The 17,048-nt window shown below is 42.9% G+C and overlaps 1 protein-coding gene across 6 annotated transcripts in view; it reads left to right on the forward strand.

Moving 5' to 3' along the window:
* The window catches only part of lmo7a (LIM domain 7a), a 47,719-nt gene that overhangs the window by 20,868 nt on the left and 9,803 nt on the right, over window positions 1-17,048 (forward strand). For 4 of the 6 annotated variants that reach the window (XM_028590550.1, XM_028590553.1, XM_028590552.1 and 1 more), the window contains exons 6-19: window positions 706-736; window positions 2,225-2,338; window positions 3,307-3,538; window positions 4,298-4,547; window positions 9,127-9,156; window positions 9,862-9,976; window positions 10,871-11,007; window positions 11,552-12,260; window positions 12,781-13,068; window positions 13,460-13,574; window positions 15,219-15,380; window positions 16,247-16,428; window positions 16,522-16,585; window positions 16,910-16,966. In XM_028590550.1, coding sequence (XP_028446351.1) covers window positions 706-736; window positions 2,225-2,338; window positions 3,307-3,538; window positions 4,298-4,547; window positions 9,127-9,156; window positions 9,862-9,976; window positions 10,871-11,007; window positions 11,552-12,260; window positions 12,781-13,068; window positions 13,460-13,574; window positions 15,219-15,380; window positions 16,247-16,428; window positions 16,522-16,585; window positions 16,910-16,966 — 2,486 coding nt within the window. The remainder of the gene's footprint in view (window positions 1-705; window positions 737-2,224; window positions 2,339-3,306; window positions 3,539-4,297; window positions 4,548-9,126; window positions 9,157-9,861; window positions 9,977-10,870; window positions 11,008-11,551; window positions 12,261-12,780; window positions 13,069-13,459; window positions 13,575-15,218; window positions 15,381-16,246; window positions 16,429-16,521; window positions 16,586-16,909; window positions 16,967-17,048) is intronic. The other 2 variants (XM_028590554.1, XM_028590551.1) reach the window with 2 other exon arrangements.

Genomic DNA, 17,048 nt, shown 5'->3' on the forward strand with positions numbered 1-17,048 from the left:
GTGAAGCCGACCGTACTGTATATCTTCCTCTGTCACTGTTATGATTAATGTATGTACTATAGCTGTTTTTATCTCTTTATTGACCTCTCTAAATAGATACTTTAGTCACATTAGGTGACAGGTACATCATTTACATAATAAAAAAGGTTGACACTGAGTTTTGTTTGGTTTCACAGGAGTATGACATGAGCTGAAATCCTGTGAAAGTGATCTACTGACTGCCAGGTCAAACTGTCAAACCACAGAAATATGACTACAATTCTGTATGATCTGGGTAGCTTGTGTGGGGCTTTGTTGCCCAAACAGTAGAACCCTGTTTGATATTCAGATGTCAAATAATCAGTTAATAGTTTATCATTATCTGAAATCAGAAACAAAAACCCCTTATGTGCACATAAACGTTAACTAGATGTTTTTACAGCTGCTTGGTTGTGTGATTAGTGTAAAAATAGACAGACACACACACACGTAGAACACTTTACTTTATGGCTTACAAATATTTTTCCAGAAATGTGTGTTTGTTTTTCTCTCAGCCTTTGTGTTGCTGTGTAAGAGTGAGTGAAGGGCTGGCAGTAGTCTGGATTGTGCTCTCACTTTCCAGCTCTTTCACTGCCCAACACAGAGACCCAACAAGCATGCCCTCTGTTCTTTTATTGTCATTTTCTCTCACACATACACCTCTGTTTTCTGCTCTTTCTCTCACAGGCATCAAGAGACCAACAGGAGGCTGAAAAATGTGAGTGGAAAAATAAAAGCAATGTTTTTTTTCTGAGATCTTGACCTGTTGACTGTTGTCATTCAGCAATAATAAAACATTAATTTAGTTGTGGTCCTGTTCAGGTATCATTGAAGAATATAATCCCTTAAAGGAGAACTCAGATTTTACACATCAAAGTCTTTTTACAGGTGTTGGCGAGTACTACAGACATGTGGGAAATAAATGATAAAGTTCTGTACAATATCTGAGAAATTGCCTCAAGTGATGTCATTTAACTCAGGGATAAAAAAAAAAAAATCTTGGTGTGTGAAGTTAGAAAGTAGTGTTCTTATCAGACCTCTGTAGCTCCTCATCTCTGCTTGAGGCCACATTAGCCACTTCTAGCATACACACACTCAAATCTCCAACCAAACTTTCAGTGGTCAAGTTGCATTGTGGGTAATGTAGGCGCCAGGTTTTGACAAGGAAGAAGAATTTCAAATATGAATATGATATCTTTAGTTCGGCTGAATCCACCAATGCTACTCTTTTAATTTTACAGTTTAATACCATATAGTCCCGTAATTATGTGGTACCGTTGTTAAGATGACATTTAATGCAATGTGTAACTTTTAGTGATAAAACAACAAAATAGTATGTGATGGTTACATAACATAACATGCTTTATTGCTTACACTCGCTTTTTGGTGGCATTTTTCTGACGGGAAATAAAGGGAGAGAGATGGGGGATGATGACAGGCACAGCCACAGGGTCCACAGCCAGACACTAACCAAGAAGATTGCAATTATATGTCAGCATCTTAAACCTGGACACCTCTATACACATTTTTAGGTTTGTTTAAATTTGATTTATTTATGGATCTACATCATACAGACAGACACTAAACATATAACACAAAATCAATTAGTTCATCCTTACATTAATCCAAGACAAACTTTGGCATATATTTTAAGTTCTTGCCTAATAGTAGGAGATGTATATGTTTAAATTGCTATTTTTGAGGGAATGTTTGTCCCATAGATTTAATATTAGTCATACATTTTGATTTTGATTATCAAGTACAAGTGGAAGCAGAGTATTTACTCAACTTGGCTTAATTATGTTTGATCGTCCTACATTATTTTCCTGCATCCGGCCACATGGTATAAAACCAAAGAGCTGACATGTCAGTTTGAATCGTGTTGTGTAATAGGGGAGCAGCATCGTTGATGTAGCGATGATTGTTTGCTTTAGTGCAGCACATTTACCTGCCCAGCCTGATAATGCACACACAAACAGCAACAGAGTATTCTGGATGAGCCTGGAAACCAGAGCAGGGCATCGGGTGATATCACCTTGTGTCAGTGTTGCAACTATCATAACAATCACCGGCTTTAACACTGCACAAAACATTTATCAGCTAGGGTAAAGCTATAGCTATAATCTGATGTATTCTAATTATTAATTCCCACATATATTCCACATGTATGGTTTGTGTAATAACCTATTTGTTTTCTTCTCTCCAGGTACTAATCACCATTTACTGGCTTGGTAGAAGAGCTCAGTGTGAACGTTTCTACGATGGACCTTACCTGAATTTTAAGGCATTTGAGGGCTTATTAGGAACAGCGCTATACAAGGTAAAACTGGTGATCATTATCCCATTGTGCACTCTGAGCTGTCTTATCTGTATCATCGTGAAACAAAAGCTTAATTTTCTTGTGAAAATGCAGAAATAGCATGAATGAAATCCTCTTTTAAACCCGCTGCCAGGAACATTTCTGTATCCTCCCTGGTATGTAGACTATGTGCGGAAGAATGACTGTTAAAGGCCAAGGGGCTTCAGATTACTGGCCACTAAAACCAAAGTTACGTTAATCATAAATGACCTGATGCCTTGACTTGGCTATTTTAATCTTGTTTACAGCACGACACGCAGATGGCATAGTTTGCATGTAAAAGTTGCTTCTTTTTTGGAAGAAGCCCGTTTCCCCTCCCTTGCTCGTTCTGGTGTTAAATTTGGCACTTTGCTTTCACATAGATTTATAGGTGGCGGTGTGCCTAGTCCTATAACTCAACCGACTACAGGGATTTTCAGTAATAGCATTTGGTTACCATGCATCTTGTACGTTTAGCTATGATAATCCAAGTTCACTGGCGTGGGATTAGGTTGGGTTTAGTTTGTGGACTTGTATTGTTTAGTAGGATTTAGTGGATTACAGATGAAAATAATTTTCTTTTTAAAGTGGCTGACAAGTTTTTGCTTGTTTGTAGCCACGCTGGTTGAAGTGGCTCCAGGGCTTGCTTATGTGTTTACATGTCTTCATGCAGTAAACAGTCATCAATGGTACATCGTAGATAGCACTGTTTGTTTTGACAGAGATGGTAGTCAAAACAGTAAGGGTTATTTTGTTTACATTACATCATGTATTGCCCCTTACAGACCGTATAGGAGTGTATGTTTAACTGAGTCTGCAAGAATGAAAGGCCAGACAGTACAGACTTCACATTCTACCCGGGAGATCTCCCGTGCACCACACACACAGTGGAGCTAAATATTTTAATTGGCATCCTATTATCTGACTGTGTGTGTTTGTGTGTATGAAAGGCTCTGCAGGAATCGTCCAGTCAGAAAGGCAGCAACGTCAGAGACAGCGGTTTTGGAGATAGCTGGTACTCGGAGCGAGAGGAGCTCTTCCATCTGAGAGAAGGAGGAGGAGGAGGAGGAGGAGGAGGAGGAGGAGGACACAGGAGAGACAACTCCCTTGACAGCTTGGACTCTTTGGGCTCCCGACCCCAGAGCATCTCATCTGAAACCACTCTTAAAGGAAGCAGCGAGGGTAGGAGACGTCATGTCATTTGCATCTATACACAAACATTAACATTTTTAACCTTCTAAAGCTTCCTTTATGGCCTTTAAGAGGTCAGAGGATGTTTTCTTTTATTTTTGTGATTGTTTTTTGTGTTATCCCCCGCCACACCCTAGCTGTAGATTGCCATTAAAGAGTTCCGACTTTTCCAATTCAATTTCAAATCAAGTTTATCCGTCTAGTCTAGAACTTCAAATATTTGTGAATAGGGAAGATATGCTGCATCAGAGCCAGAATGTTGCCTCCCATTTGTGAAAACAATTATTGCCATCTAGTGGTATGCTTTTGTAAGTGAATATTTTCAGTGAAAAGTCCCCAAAGAAGGGAGATTTTATATATCAATGCTAAAGCCCGTCTGTGATCTTGTTGACTAAAGTGTAGTATGCTTTAAGAGGGGGGTGCTGGTCAGTGATCTCAGAGTGGTCTCCCCCCTGTAGGAAAGGGCAGTGAGACATTCCACAGCCGTCCACACCGGCTTGTAAATGAAGGGGCCTCCGTTCCCCACCCGGCACCCCTCTGTTACTCCTTCAAAGTCACGCCAGAACACACAACACACTCCCCTCACTCTTTTCTTTCCTCTCACCCAGTTTATTCTTTTTGCTTCTTCATTTCCCTTATCAGACCTCCCATGTTTCTTAGTTCTTCTCCGACTTTCTTTATTTACCATAATCTTTTTTACACCTCTTTGCCCCCACCCTCTCCCCCCCCACTGTTCTGTCTATGCTCCAGGTTGTTGCAGTGACACTGAGGCAGACTCTGTCTTCAGGATGGCTGACAACAAGGACAGTCTGAGTTACCGACGGTCAGTAATCATCACACCCAAGGCCACCGCCCAGTTTAACCAGTTTCTGCCCACTAAAGACAAAGCCTCAGGCTACGTGCCTGCTCCACTAAGGAAGAAACGGGCCGAACGCAATGAGGACAGCCGGCGCAGCTGGGCCAACCCCATTTACACAGAGGATGAAGGCACACTCACCAGGTACGGTTACACTCAACAGGAAACACTTTGATCTGTTTGAAGGTGCTGTTTCTCGCTTCAGTTAATTCATTTTATTCTTTTTTTTTTCTTAAAAGCAACATAACACAAAGTGATCTAGAAGCGCTGTGTTCATACCCAAATCCTTGGTTTGTGCTTCAAATGCCTGAAGTTTACATTGTCTCCTCTCCCATCATGTTGGTGTTTGTGATGCTTGTTGTGTTGTCTGCGAATGGTCCATGGTGGTCTGTACTCGTGTTGTGTTTCATTTAATGACTGAACGACTTCAGCAAAACAAGGCTTTCCTCTGACTGCTGTGACAACAGTCGAGTATCCCAGAGTGCCTTGCCTGAGGCTCATCTACAGTGGGCCTTTGAGTATGAAAGTGGCAGCGATTCGGACGCAGACCGACCGGACCCTGACCTCGTTCTGGATGACCTGGCCAGCAGACGCTTCCACAGCCCCTCCCCAGCTCCTCTCACCAACTTTGCCGTGCCCATCAGTCCCCTGGCAGCAGGAAGGGCGTCTCGGGGTAGCGGGGGCCCCTGGCCTAAGGTCACAATGACTCCCAGTGTTGCCCCTCAGCAGAATGTGACCTGCCTCAGGTCAGAGAACATGAAGCAACAGTGTGACTTTGATGTGCCTGCCTGATGAGATCAAACTAGAACGCTTCTCTGACCCTCAGTTTGCATGGTTAATTGTAACCATGAGCAACATCCTTGGTTGTAGTATGCTGCCTTTTACTGTAACAGTGCTCTATAGTCTTCACTTTGTTGGTTTCTGTTTTTTTTTGCGCCTTCTGAATTGTATGAGCTTGGAGGAGTGATTTGAGTTCATAACGTCTCAAATCAATCTTTGCCTCCTTTTGCAGTTTGGTTTTGAGCTTGCATTGGTTTGCTAATCCTTGCGTCATCTCATTTGAGGTTGTTGTGCTCGAGGAATGCGCTCCTCTTTGCATGACTGGCGTGCTGTGCTGCTGCTGAAAAGAAATGTTTACACGTGTGATTGGCTGTCTCTCTTGAGCAGCAGCGGCATCAACAGCGGGGAAACGAAGCCCGTCCAGCAGGGCGCTGTGAGGATGGACCACCGCCGCCCTGTGTCCACGGACAGCCTGTTCAGGGAGATATGCGATGACTCTGAGGATGAGGACGATGACGTGGGCTATGCCGACCCCATTCAAGATGATCTCTACTCCCGCAAGATGGGCGTCAAACCCCAGCCGGTTGCCAAAGTATCTTATGACAAGTTCTTACCAAAGTTCTGGACGCCCGAAGAAGACGTTCACATACAGAAGATCAAACTGGGCTCCCAGAGGAGACCCTGGTACAAGAAGATGCAGGGCGTCAGGTGTGTGAGGGCATTCAAATCCAGCATAATGTGGAATTCTCTCATATATATACATACTTTAAATTACTGTATTGCATATTTTACAGAGTAGCAATATCATGGATATAATTTATTCCCTGCTTCTCGCACAATATTTTCCTTCTTTTCTACCTGACACATTGGATTTTGACATATTTAAAAAGAAATATTGCATGCCAATTTAACCTTCCTACGATTCAGAATTTGGTGTTCTGTCATTCACTGAATTTTCTGTATGTATTCCTCCTACTTACTTTTCTTTCTCTTTCCCTGCCATTCCCTGCCATCTTTAACCTCCCTTTTACCCCCTCTCTGTTTCTGTCCATTTTCCTCCGTCCACCCTGCTGTCCTCGGCTGTAGCTATAAGAAGTCGGGCTCTTCGTCAGATGATTCAGACTGTGACATCAGTCCTTGGCTCTCCTCTGCCCCCTCTCCCTCTGGCCCCTCTCCCTCTCACTCCCACACACACAAGGCCTCAGCTCACACCACCCTTGTTGTGGGGAAAAGGTTGATACAGCTGCATGATTGTGACAATGAAGGAATGATTTAGAGCATCCAGATTTTATAGAGAAATATAAATTGGCTCCTGTTGGGGATGAGTTTCTGATGATCTGCTTTCTAATGTACTAATAATAAAATACACTATGAAGCTACTGGACGTTGCCCTAGCACGCTTTATAGAGCAGTTTGCTTGAACTGACCTTAGTAGAAAATAGACTGTGTCTCAGCATTATCCTATTATTATTATTATTACAGTCTATTCTAGTGAAGACGTAACTTTTTTTATAGCAACTAGCATCGCAGTTTTATTTCATAGCAGAGTGATTGTAAAAATCCCGATTTGATCAACTTCTGTTTGAATCAAATATCACCACTATGGCTGCTTGATGTATCTCTTCCTCCTTTTCTTGCTCTTTGATCCAGTTCACATGCATGCACTCATCACCTCTGTCCTTTTCTCTCCTTTTGCCCACCCTGCAGTCCTCATATTCAAGCACACACTCTCCCACAGCTCCCCAAGATACAGCCCCCTCTGTTAGAGAACCCCCCTCTGGTGTTTGCCCCAGTGGACCCCGCCTCGGGTCCCAGACTGGTCAAATGTGAGAGGTGGCCCCTCCTCGGGCGCCAAGACCCCCGGGAGCCCCCAGACCCCTTTGATTATGAGAGCATTTCCCCTGACTTGGAGAATGATGACATGTTTACTAGGCGAACCCTTGCCTTCCAGTCCAACCCAGACTTGGCTATGATGAAGACTCAGCTGTCCGCCAAGCGTCGTCTCTACACGTCTGAGCCGCAACTCAACATCATCACCCAGCGACACAGCTGTGTCAGCACCGATGAGATTGATTTCCCTGATATCGAGCAGGACGATGTGGTTTATCGTAAGGAGAAAACCCAGCAAGCTCAGCAACAGCGGCCTCTCTCAGGAGCGCCTGACAACTATGCCCCTATGCCCATCCCAGAGCCGTGGGCTCTGCCTCCTGATCTCAAGGCCAGACTCCTGTGCCCCCCATGTCCTCTGACCAAGGAGACGGCAGCAGACAGACAGAATCAGGTTCAGAACGAGACACATCCTAAAACAGATGACATGCTTGTTCGGAAACTTGGAGTTTGCTCCGATCAGAGCCAGAGCTCCATGAAAGGCCCATCAGCCAGTCAGATGACGCCCTCAGTACCTTCTTCTTGCAGCGAAGGTGACCTGCAGAGATGGCAGGCTATCAGGGAAGCCAGTCAGTTAAGATATAAAAAGAGGCTAATGGTGGAGAGGCTGGCTGCTCTGAAGTTGTAAAAACATTGCTGTAACAGTGCCTGTTAGTATTCTTTCTTTTTAGACTGTGAAAACTTATTAGTGCCATTTTAGTCTTGGAATATTTATATTCAGATGGTAAAGTGGTCTAGACTGCATGTTTATCCAACTTGTAAATGCTTGGTCTAAAAGCCATCACAGTCATAGGTTCTATTTATTTAAGGTCTTCTTTATGAAAACTAATAGGTGCCTTCAGCATTCACTGCGTCAGTCACACAAACCGCAATGAAGGGGCAGCAACAGCTCAGAACTTTTTCCTGTTTTAAATGTTTGTTGTTACCTCAAAATGGAAAGAAACCGTAGTGAAAGTCCCTAAGACATTGTCATCATAGGGCTGTTGTTTATGGTTTTCTACATGATGGCAATATGGTTGATTTTACCTGAGCAACATTTGGTATGTACATGCTGAGTGGATGGCGAGAGAGAACCTACTGCTACTGTGTTCCTGAAGTGTGATTTTTGAACAAAATGACACAAATCTCCAACATCATTAACCAAATTGTTTGGTACATCATTAGCACTGTTAAACAGACCCAAATTCTGCATTTTAGTTATTGTTTTCCTATCTGACCGAGTTTGCCTGTGAATGGAAAAATATGCAACTTAATAAAGAAAATAGTAGACTTCATGATTTTGTGATGCAATTAATGCATTGAATTAGCCATTTCTTGACCTCACCTAACATCTACAGCAACACGGATCTTACCAGAGTTCAATGCTGTTTTTCTCAGCAGAGGGAACTTCACACTGACATGTAAAGCTCAAAGTCCAGCAGCACAAGCGTGTGGAAAGGTTCAAGCCTGAGTTATAGCCAAACATAACGTCCTGAACACACTGACAGCACCAAGCAGGGCAATTAAATGTAGTCTTGTCTGTTGAGCAGAAATGAAAGCCCATAGAAATTCCCCATGGCTCTGAAAGAAGATGTGACCTGTGGACTCCATAGTAACCTGAACACAAATCTGCACTTCAGTGTTTGCACATGAACTGACACACACACAAGCACTCACAAAGCAACCATTTAACCTAAGTCAAGGCCATCTGGATTTACTTCACTTCCATATGTAAAGCCATGTTTCCAGTGACATCATGCTGGAGTCTCCAGAAAGGCTGCATTGTTTAGAGAAACATAAATGTCTACACACCTCCACATACAAATGTCAGGGAAAGGAATGGTGATACTGTGCTGTAAGCCCACTATATACACACCTTGAACTCTAATCTCTTCAGTGTATAAATTACAAATCAGCAGCATCAGGTTTTAGCTAGGTTTACAGCGCCCACCAGCTGGGGATGAGCTGGTCTGAGAGCCACTAATTGGCCTCAAGCTTTTGACCGGACCGCTCTCACACTCAAGGCTCTTCTGCAGTAATGTGACTTTGTTGTGTGTGGTTCTCTTCGGTTTCCTAGACAACAGCAAATGCAAGAGAGTATCGACGGGTGAGTTGATGCGGGTTCCCAGGAATGTGGCACGTTTGCATTTGCTCTGGCCTCTTACAGTCACACCTCGCTGCTCCCTGCTTTTGTGCTGCTGTTCTCACTCACTAGCTGCTAAATGCTGACACACAACACAGTGTATTGTATGGCACAGGGCCAAGTTTACGGTGGGGCGGGGGGGGGATCTAATGACAAAGCAATATGCTGGGTCATCTACCTAAACAGTAGTGTGTCCCTGTGAGGGTTAAATGACTGTGCACTAGTCTGAGCACCCTAATAGCAATGTGAGATACATGTAAATCTTAACAGGTAAGTGGAAACTAAGTGCATTTTTCTGAAGGCTGTGAGTGACTTTGGTCTTTTGCATGACGGTGAGTGCTGTGATTCATTTTACTAACCCACTGAGCTTACATCACTCAGTTTTCTGCAGTTGACCCGTGTGCTGTGTTTGCAAACTAACACTTGGTTACAGGTTAAAGGTCTAGTCCAGCTTATTTTCAGTATCTGCATCCAAACATATACATGGTGGAAGTTATTTTGACTATTTTAATTTTTCATGGTGTATTTTTCTACAGTTTATTCATGGTTGGTAACTTATTTTTTTACCTTGTGTAAAGCTTCTGCCAGGATATGCAAACTAAACGTCCCCTCCACACTGATGCCCAGGGTCTTTTTTAAAAATACTTTTTAAACTCTTTCTTTCCACAGGAGTAAATCAACAAGCGATATCCAGGTTGACCCCACCGTCATCCAGCAGGTTCGCTTCGAAGAGCTGCAGAAGTATCGTGAGCGGATAAAGTCAACTGAGGATAAGTGGCAGGATGTGAGTACAATTTATTTATGGCAACTGCACGCTAACGCTGGAGGGTATCTGTATGCTTACCACCATTGTTGTTATAAAAATCAAGACAAGCTGACTTTGGCAGAGAGAAGTTTTGTTCCCAACCCAGAAGTGAAAGGTGAGCACATGATCTAAAGGATCAGTGCGGCAATCAGGAGAGCAGGTGTTATGGTGCAGTCTGTGGCCACAGGGTGAAAAGAGAGCTGTTTAGATAGAAGCCACAGACAGAGGCAGACACTGATTGGTGCAGCGCTGCCCTCTGGCAATGGACTGTCCTCATTTCCAAATCAGTGTCTGTTGCAAGAAACGCCATATCCTGTAAATACTAATAATATAATGAATGTGTCATGGTGCAATATAGACAGATGATGTAAGATAGAGACCCTGGAATGAAAATTAACTAGATTAATCCATGTAAAGTTGACTTGAGGGTGCAAGTTATTCCTGGAAAATAATTTCCAAAGTGCAGTGGTGCTCCCATTTTTAAACACCAGTGATCCATCACAGGTGCTCATTCTTGGGTAGGTAAATCCAAAAGTAATAAAATGCTATCCACATTTTATGACTTTCTGTGACAGTGGTGTGTCTGTCAGCAGTCTGATTGGTGTCATGGCAAAATAATGGAGTCTTAAAGCAGCATTTAGGTCACTCAGTCCCCAATACACAGGGGAATGAGCCGGGAGGAGCCTAAAGCACACAAATAGAACACCTTCAAATGTAGCCCTTTCTGTTTTTTTGTCTTTCTCTCTCCTTCCCACCTTCACTCCCTTCAGCCGTACAGCCAGCCATGCAACACAACCAGTCTGTTTTATCTAGATCTGAGCTGAATTGTTACAAAATGGTGCATCAGGTGATCTGGGCTTACTTTTGCTGCAGGACCTGAGCAAATGGAAAAACCGGCGCAGGAGTGTCAACTCTGATATAGTGAAGAAGAAAGAGGAACGGGAGAAGATAGAGGAGATCACATACAGCGGCAGAAGGTCCAAGACCTTCAAGGAGATGCAAGAGGAGAGGTAAGAATTAACGTACCTGATCAGGTACTTTGGATAGTGCAGGGATAATGCATTATGTTATTGGTAGATTTAATGTTATAAAATTTCTATTTTTATTTTCTGATCCTGGTTTTTGCCTAAAAGCAACAGACACTGATCTTGTTCCTCTTTTACACCTTTTTTACCCTCGGAGGGGGATTCTTTGCTAAGTTAATAGAAGAAATGGTGTGTATGAGACATTTTGCGGTATTAAACACAAAGACAAGGGGATTATTTGTGCAGGAGTGAATGAGTAGACTGTAATTGTGGCTTCAGTCAGTGTGAAAGTGTAATCTAATCATGGCGTACAACCTGCCTCCCCTTTTTCGCCCCACCTCTCTCTATCCTCCTCTTTTCAACCTGTGCTTTTCTTTCTATTTTCCTCCCTGTCACTCACTCCCCTTCATGTCCCCTAAATTGCAATCCTTTCCATCCTCATCTTTAATTTCACCCATCACTGTCCACTTTTTTGATCCTATTTAACTCTTTATCCAATCCCCATTCTCTTCCTTTGTCCGGTCCACAGAGAAAATAAAGGAAAGAACAGCATTGGCGGTCGTCTCGCATCTCTGTCTTACCTGGACGACGAAGACGTATTTGATACACCTGTCATTGCCCCACGTACCCGGACCTTTCCTGCCAGGAGCTACACTATTGACACTCCTTACTATTCCTCTGAACCCCTTGAGCCTTCTCGGAAAGAGGCCGAACCCCCTGCTGCCTCCCCAGCGACTGGCAGGGCCGCTTCCCCTCCCACCTCAATTGAAGTTGACATTGTGGACAGTCCTGCAGGCAACGACGCCACAGCCACCATCACTTCCACCATCACTCCCACCAGCCGCAGCTTTTTCCACAGCTCCCACTCTCCAGCAGCAGCAGCAGCAGCAGCAGCACCTTTACAGAGGAGTCCAGTCTCAGAGCGCACCGGCACAGTCAAGACAGAGGAGACCACAACCACTGTCTCCTCTTCTAGCTCCCTGCAAAAGGTGCCTGAGCCAAGGCCCTCATTGTCGCGCACACAGACTGAGGTGAGGGCCCCCTCCTCTGGTTCTTTGTACAAACAACAACCACAGCCCAGCTCAATGGAACCCAAGCCTCCTGGGGTGTCTCGGGTTTCCGCATCCCTTCCCAGGAGCTACCAGAGATCCGATAGCGCACGTCTGACCTCAGTTATCGCACCAAGGCCCTTTGGGACCCAGTCGTCCCGCCTCACCTCACTTTCCCGAGCCGCTACAGTGAGTACTAGATAATTCTACAACTAAATACAAACTACCAGTGCAGAACAAATGGGTTGACTTACATGTAGAGGGCAGGATGAGACAGTGTTTGTTTGGCAGTAAGAAATCTTTGCCTATGTTGGTCAGGTACAATGTTATTTGTTTTGAGTGCATCATTGTTACCCAAGAGTCCGATTTGATTACTGTGTGAATAATGCATGAAGCTGGTGTCTTTATAATGCTAACTCAAGTACCAGAGCTGCTATTTTCAGTCTCCCTCACATTCATTACTGCTACAGTTGTATCAGATCAGCCAGTGTCTGTCAGGAGAAGATTGTGAACTCTAGAAACAGTTTCACACTAAAGAGTTGACAACATATTCCCCAGTTGATTCCCCCCCCCATTCTAAGATCTCTTATACAGTTAAATGTATTATTTTGTAATCAACAAATCTGTGTTGTTCAAGTTCATTTAACATTATGTCATTTTTAAGTATTAAAGTCTGCATTCTTTGACAATCTGCATTCACCCCGGACAGACGGACGACTCTCAGAAGCGTGTCAACGGCGACGCCACTGTTTCTAAGAAGTCGTCGGTGCCGAGCCGCTATCACCAGTTCATGACCTCTGAGGACGAGACTCGCTCTCAGTCCAGCTCAGCCCACAGCAGTGAGGACGAGGACGAGGAGGAGGAGGAGGAGGAGGAGGAGAAAGAAGATAAGACCACAGCGAAGAGCATCACCTCTACTCAGAGTGTCTCACCTGTCCCTCCTCAGATCAAGAGTGAAGCCCCAGTCAGTGCTGCTCCAGCCAAAGAAACCAGCCAGGTATTTAAGTTACCCTCTGTTGGTAAAACTGATCAGCTTGTATATTGAAGTGTGTTTGTTACACAGATTTTATTTAATGCTGACAATTTGACTGAAACTGAATGTATTTCTAGCTTTGTGGTAAATATTAAGTGAACCCAAATGCGTCATTAAATCACATTTTTGCTTCAACCTATTTTCTTATGTAAAGGTGATTACAAATAATAGAGTGCTGCACTGCAGACATTAAAGAATAGCAACAGGTTGGCATTAAATCAACAGCCATAAATGATTAATTCAAGGCTTTCTTGCCAAAGCACACAGACACACAACCCGACAGGCGGATTTCCAGAGTCTGCACTAAGCTGTTTTTTGTGTGGTTGTGAATTTGTGTTGGTGTTTGGTTTTTTAGGAGAACTACTGTGAGATGCGGATCAGCCTGAACCAGAAGCCCAACAGCAGCAGAGACTTTGGCTTCCAGGCAGCCTGGGACTCGACAGGAGCTCGCATCACGTCCATCCAGCTAGGTAACAACAGCAAAAGATATTTTAAAGAAATACCTTTAAAGAAAGGGATTTTTTTTGGCAGAGCTGTATTCACCTTCAAATGTAATGTGTGATTGTCAGCTAAACTGGCAACCTTAAACTCCAACATTCCCAGTGGTTAAAAAAGCCAAACAGGCATTGGTCATATTTCACTCTCACTAAAGTTGACTGATGTATTCACAGATACAGTACAGCGGTATTGTTGGAAACCAGTGCCCAGGCACTGTTTTACAGCCAGGCACTGCTGGATAGTTGTCAGCAGGTTTTCGAGTCCATTGCAGTGGCGATGCCAGGCCTATGTAGGGCAGCATCTATCTGGGTCAGATTTGCCGGGCCTGAGCCTCTGTTTTTCTACTGAAATTTTTCCACCTTCATATCTCTGGTAATTTAGTAACGTTTCACTAGTACTTTTGACACCCGACATCAGTGCATGAACTCTAGCTTTGTCACATCAGCTTCAGTAAGTTTTGGTTGCAACACTCGTGGTATGGATCGTGTCAACCCTGTCAAAGTTTCATTTCAAAAAACGAGATGCTTCATCTCAAGGGGTTATCCTCTTAAATAAACAATTTCAATTTCAATTTCTATATTTATAAGGAGAATGTGCATTAATCACCATTTCTGTAAATGTGCCAGTTTTAGCCAGCTGGCAATTTTTCAACAGCACTCCTCCAATATGTTGCCCTCCTCCAATATGTTGCAAAACCAATACAATTGTAGAAATTACAACAAAAGCACAAACATCACCATGCATAAGACATAAATCATGCAAAGCAGCAGGAAGAAGCTAAACATTCATGCAACAGTACATTGGATGTTCAGCACATGCAGCCATGCAAAGCAGTATGGAGCAACAGGACATAGATAAGCAGTACTGTTTACTACATTATGCATGCATTAGCCATGCAGAGCAATGAGACATAAAATCAAATGGTAACAACCAATAGTCTCAATAGGATGTTAGTTAAAGTTTGTAAAATGCAGTATTGTATAAAGTACTTGAAAGCAATACTTGAGTACAAGTATCTTACCAGAAAATGACTTTGGTAGAAGTTAAAGTCACCTTTTAGAATATTACTAGAATAAAAGTCTTAAAGTATCTGATATTTACTGAACTTAAGTATCAAAAGTAATTTTATATTAAAGTATTAGTATAAAAAACTTTGATGATCATTATTGTGGCTTCTTTATAGTGAAGCATAATATTCAGAGTTTCCACACCTTCTTAAACATCAATTCTGATAAACAATAAAGAGAAAAACAAACAGAATTTTATTTATTTGTGAGAAAGAATCTTTTACTCCCAACGTACGAAAACATTTCTTGCAAGTAACAAGTAACAAAGACGCTGAGGGGAAATTTTTGTTTTTTGTTGTTGATACAATGTTAAATTATTCAACTGTGGAATGTATGTGGCGAGGATTATTCTGGTGTAAATGAAAACTGTAATTAGAAGTCAATCCCATATGTTCTCATATCAGGATAATTTCTTTCAGTGATATAACTAAAAGGACCACTGCAAGAATAATAGCTCTTAGGAGTGATAACCAACCATGTCCCTGCATTGGTAGACTAGACTTGTATACTTTTTTTGTTGCTAATGACATGTTCCTCTGTCCCGTGCAGGCAGCCCGGCAGAGATGTGCCAGCTTCAGGTCGGAGACGAGGTGTTAACGGTAAACGGGCACCAGGTGGCAGAAATGAACTACCCAGACTGGAAGTCCTGCATGGAGGAGGCTCTGCAGGATGGCAGTCTGATTATGGATATACGCCATCATGGCAAGAACAGTGAGTCACCTGAACGCTGTGTGTCTGAGAGTGTGTGTTTGTTGGAGATTGAATTTAACCACTTTAAGGATTGCATTCCTGGACTGACAGTGCTGCTTATGCTGCGTGCGTTGCTAAACCGTTTTGACACTTTAAATTGGTCCGTAAACTATTGTGAAATCATCCATGAATGATATCATGACAGCCAAGCGGTAAAGGACCTGTAACTTTTTTTCCCCTCATCTGACGAGGGAAGACTGTTATTGTGTTGACCTCTGTGGTTCTTATTTCTATTTTTTTCCTGTGTGCAGTTTTCTCTTTTCTTTTTCCTTTTATGTTTCTACTGTTTGTTTCTTCTTTTTTCTGACTTTTCTGTCTCATCAGCATTCCTCTCTGTATCCATGCAGTGTTTTCCTTGTGGGGAACTAACCCAGCTCGGGTCCATGGTCCTCTGAGTGTGCTGTTTTCACAGTGTTAGTATAACAGGCTTACTTATGCCAACTACGTCAGCGTCACCTTCCAAAGATAACAAAACTACCCAGAGTAGCTCACTTGAACTAACACACAGTACCTGTTAAAATAGTTTAGTGAAGCCCGGTGGTTGTGAGCCTTTTAGAAACACTGTGTGGGTTTATGTAAGCTTTAATAGGCTGCATGGCTGGGGAAGGTTTCTCTGTCACACCCTGCTGCTCTCTATAATAACACCACAACAGCAACCTTATCCCATTCTTTTATAGTGTGCTTTATGTAAATAGACAATTCTGTGTCAAATGTTGGGTTTTACATATACACAACTACTGCACACACATACACACACACACACAGAAATCATGGTTCCATGTGCAAACGCACATCCTATTTTTTGCCCTTGCATTGTCTGGACGCAGACTGGGACAGAGATCAACCTTCCCTGCCATTTAAAAGCCATAAGACCATCAATCTGACCAGTACGGATCCAATACTTCTAGGTTCCCCTGACAAAAACACTGTCAGCTCCAGTCTGGATTTCACCTCACGCGCTTCCATGGAAAAGCTGCCGTCCAAAGAGGCCCCCGCCCATCCAGTTGTCGTAAGTGACCCAGAATGAACTCAGGTTTGATCAAGTTTTATTTCTGTCTTGTGGCCCTTTAATGAATGGACACCCTGCTATGTCTCCCTGCAGGACGTGGCTTCAAACGGAGTTAATGGAGGTTTCCGTGAACAGTCGGTGATGATGAGGAGCAAAGGTAAAGAGCAGAGCACACAATCAGGAAAGTTATGGAATTGATCCTGACGACTATGAACACAAAAACACACCGATGGGGAGGGGTGTCATCTTGTAGACTTAGTTTTGGGAGAAACATTTTTGCAAACACTGGACTATTGTGAATAATATTGATGGACATTTACTGTGTTGTGTAACAAAACATTATTATTATTGATTATCACACATCCTCAGCAACAATTGTGTAAATCATGTATTGGTATTATAAGATGGTATATTCCCTTGTAAAACATGTTTCTCTCCTCGACTGTCCCTCACTGTATACTTTTTTTCATTTCTCATGTAGAGTCAGAACCCATATCTTTGAAAAACTTAAAACGGAGGTCAGAGTTTTTTGAAAAAGGTAAAAAAATAAATAAATAAAAAAGCATGGGCCAAATCGGGGTTGGGTCTTCATAATAATATTAATGACTTCTGTGTAATAT

This window comes from Perca flavescens, chromosome 11 (assembly GCF_004354835.1).
Source record: "Perca flavescens isolate YP-PL-M2 chromosome 11, PFLA_1.0, whole genome shotgun sequence".
Taxonomy (NCBI): Eukaryota; Metazoa; Chordata; class Actinopteri; order Perciformes; family Percidae; genus Perca; species Perca flavescens.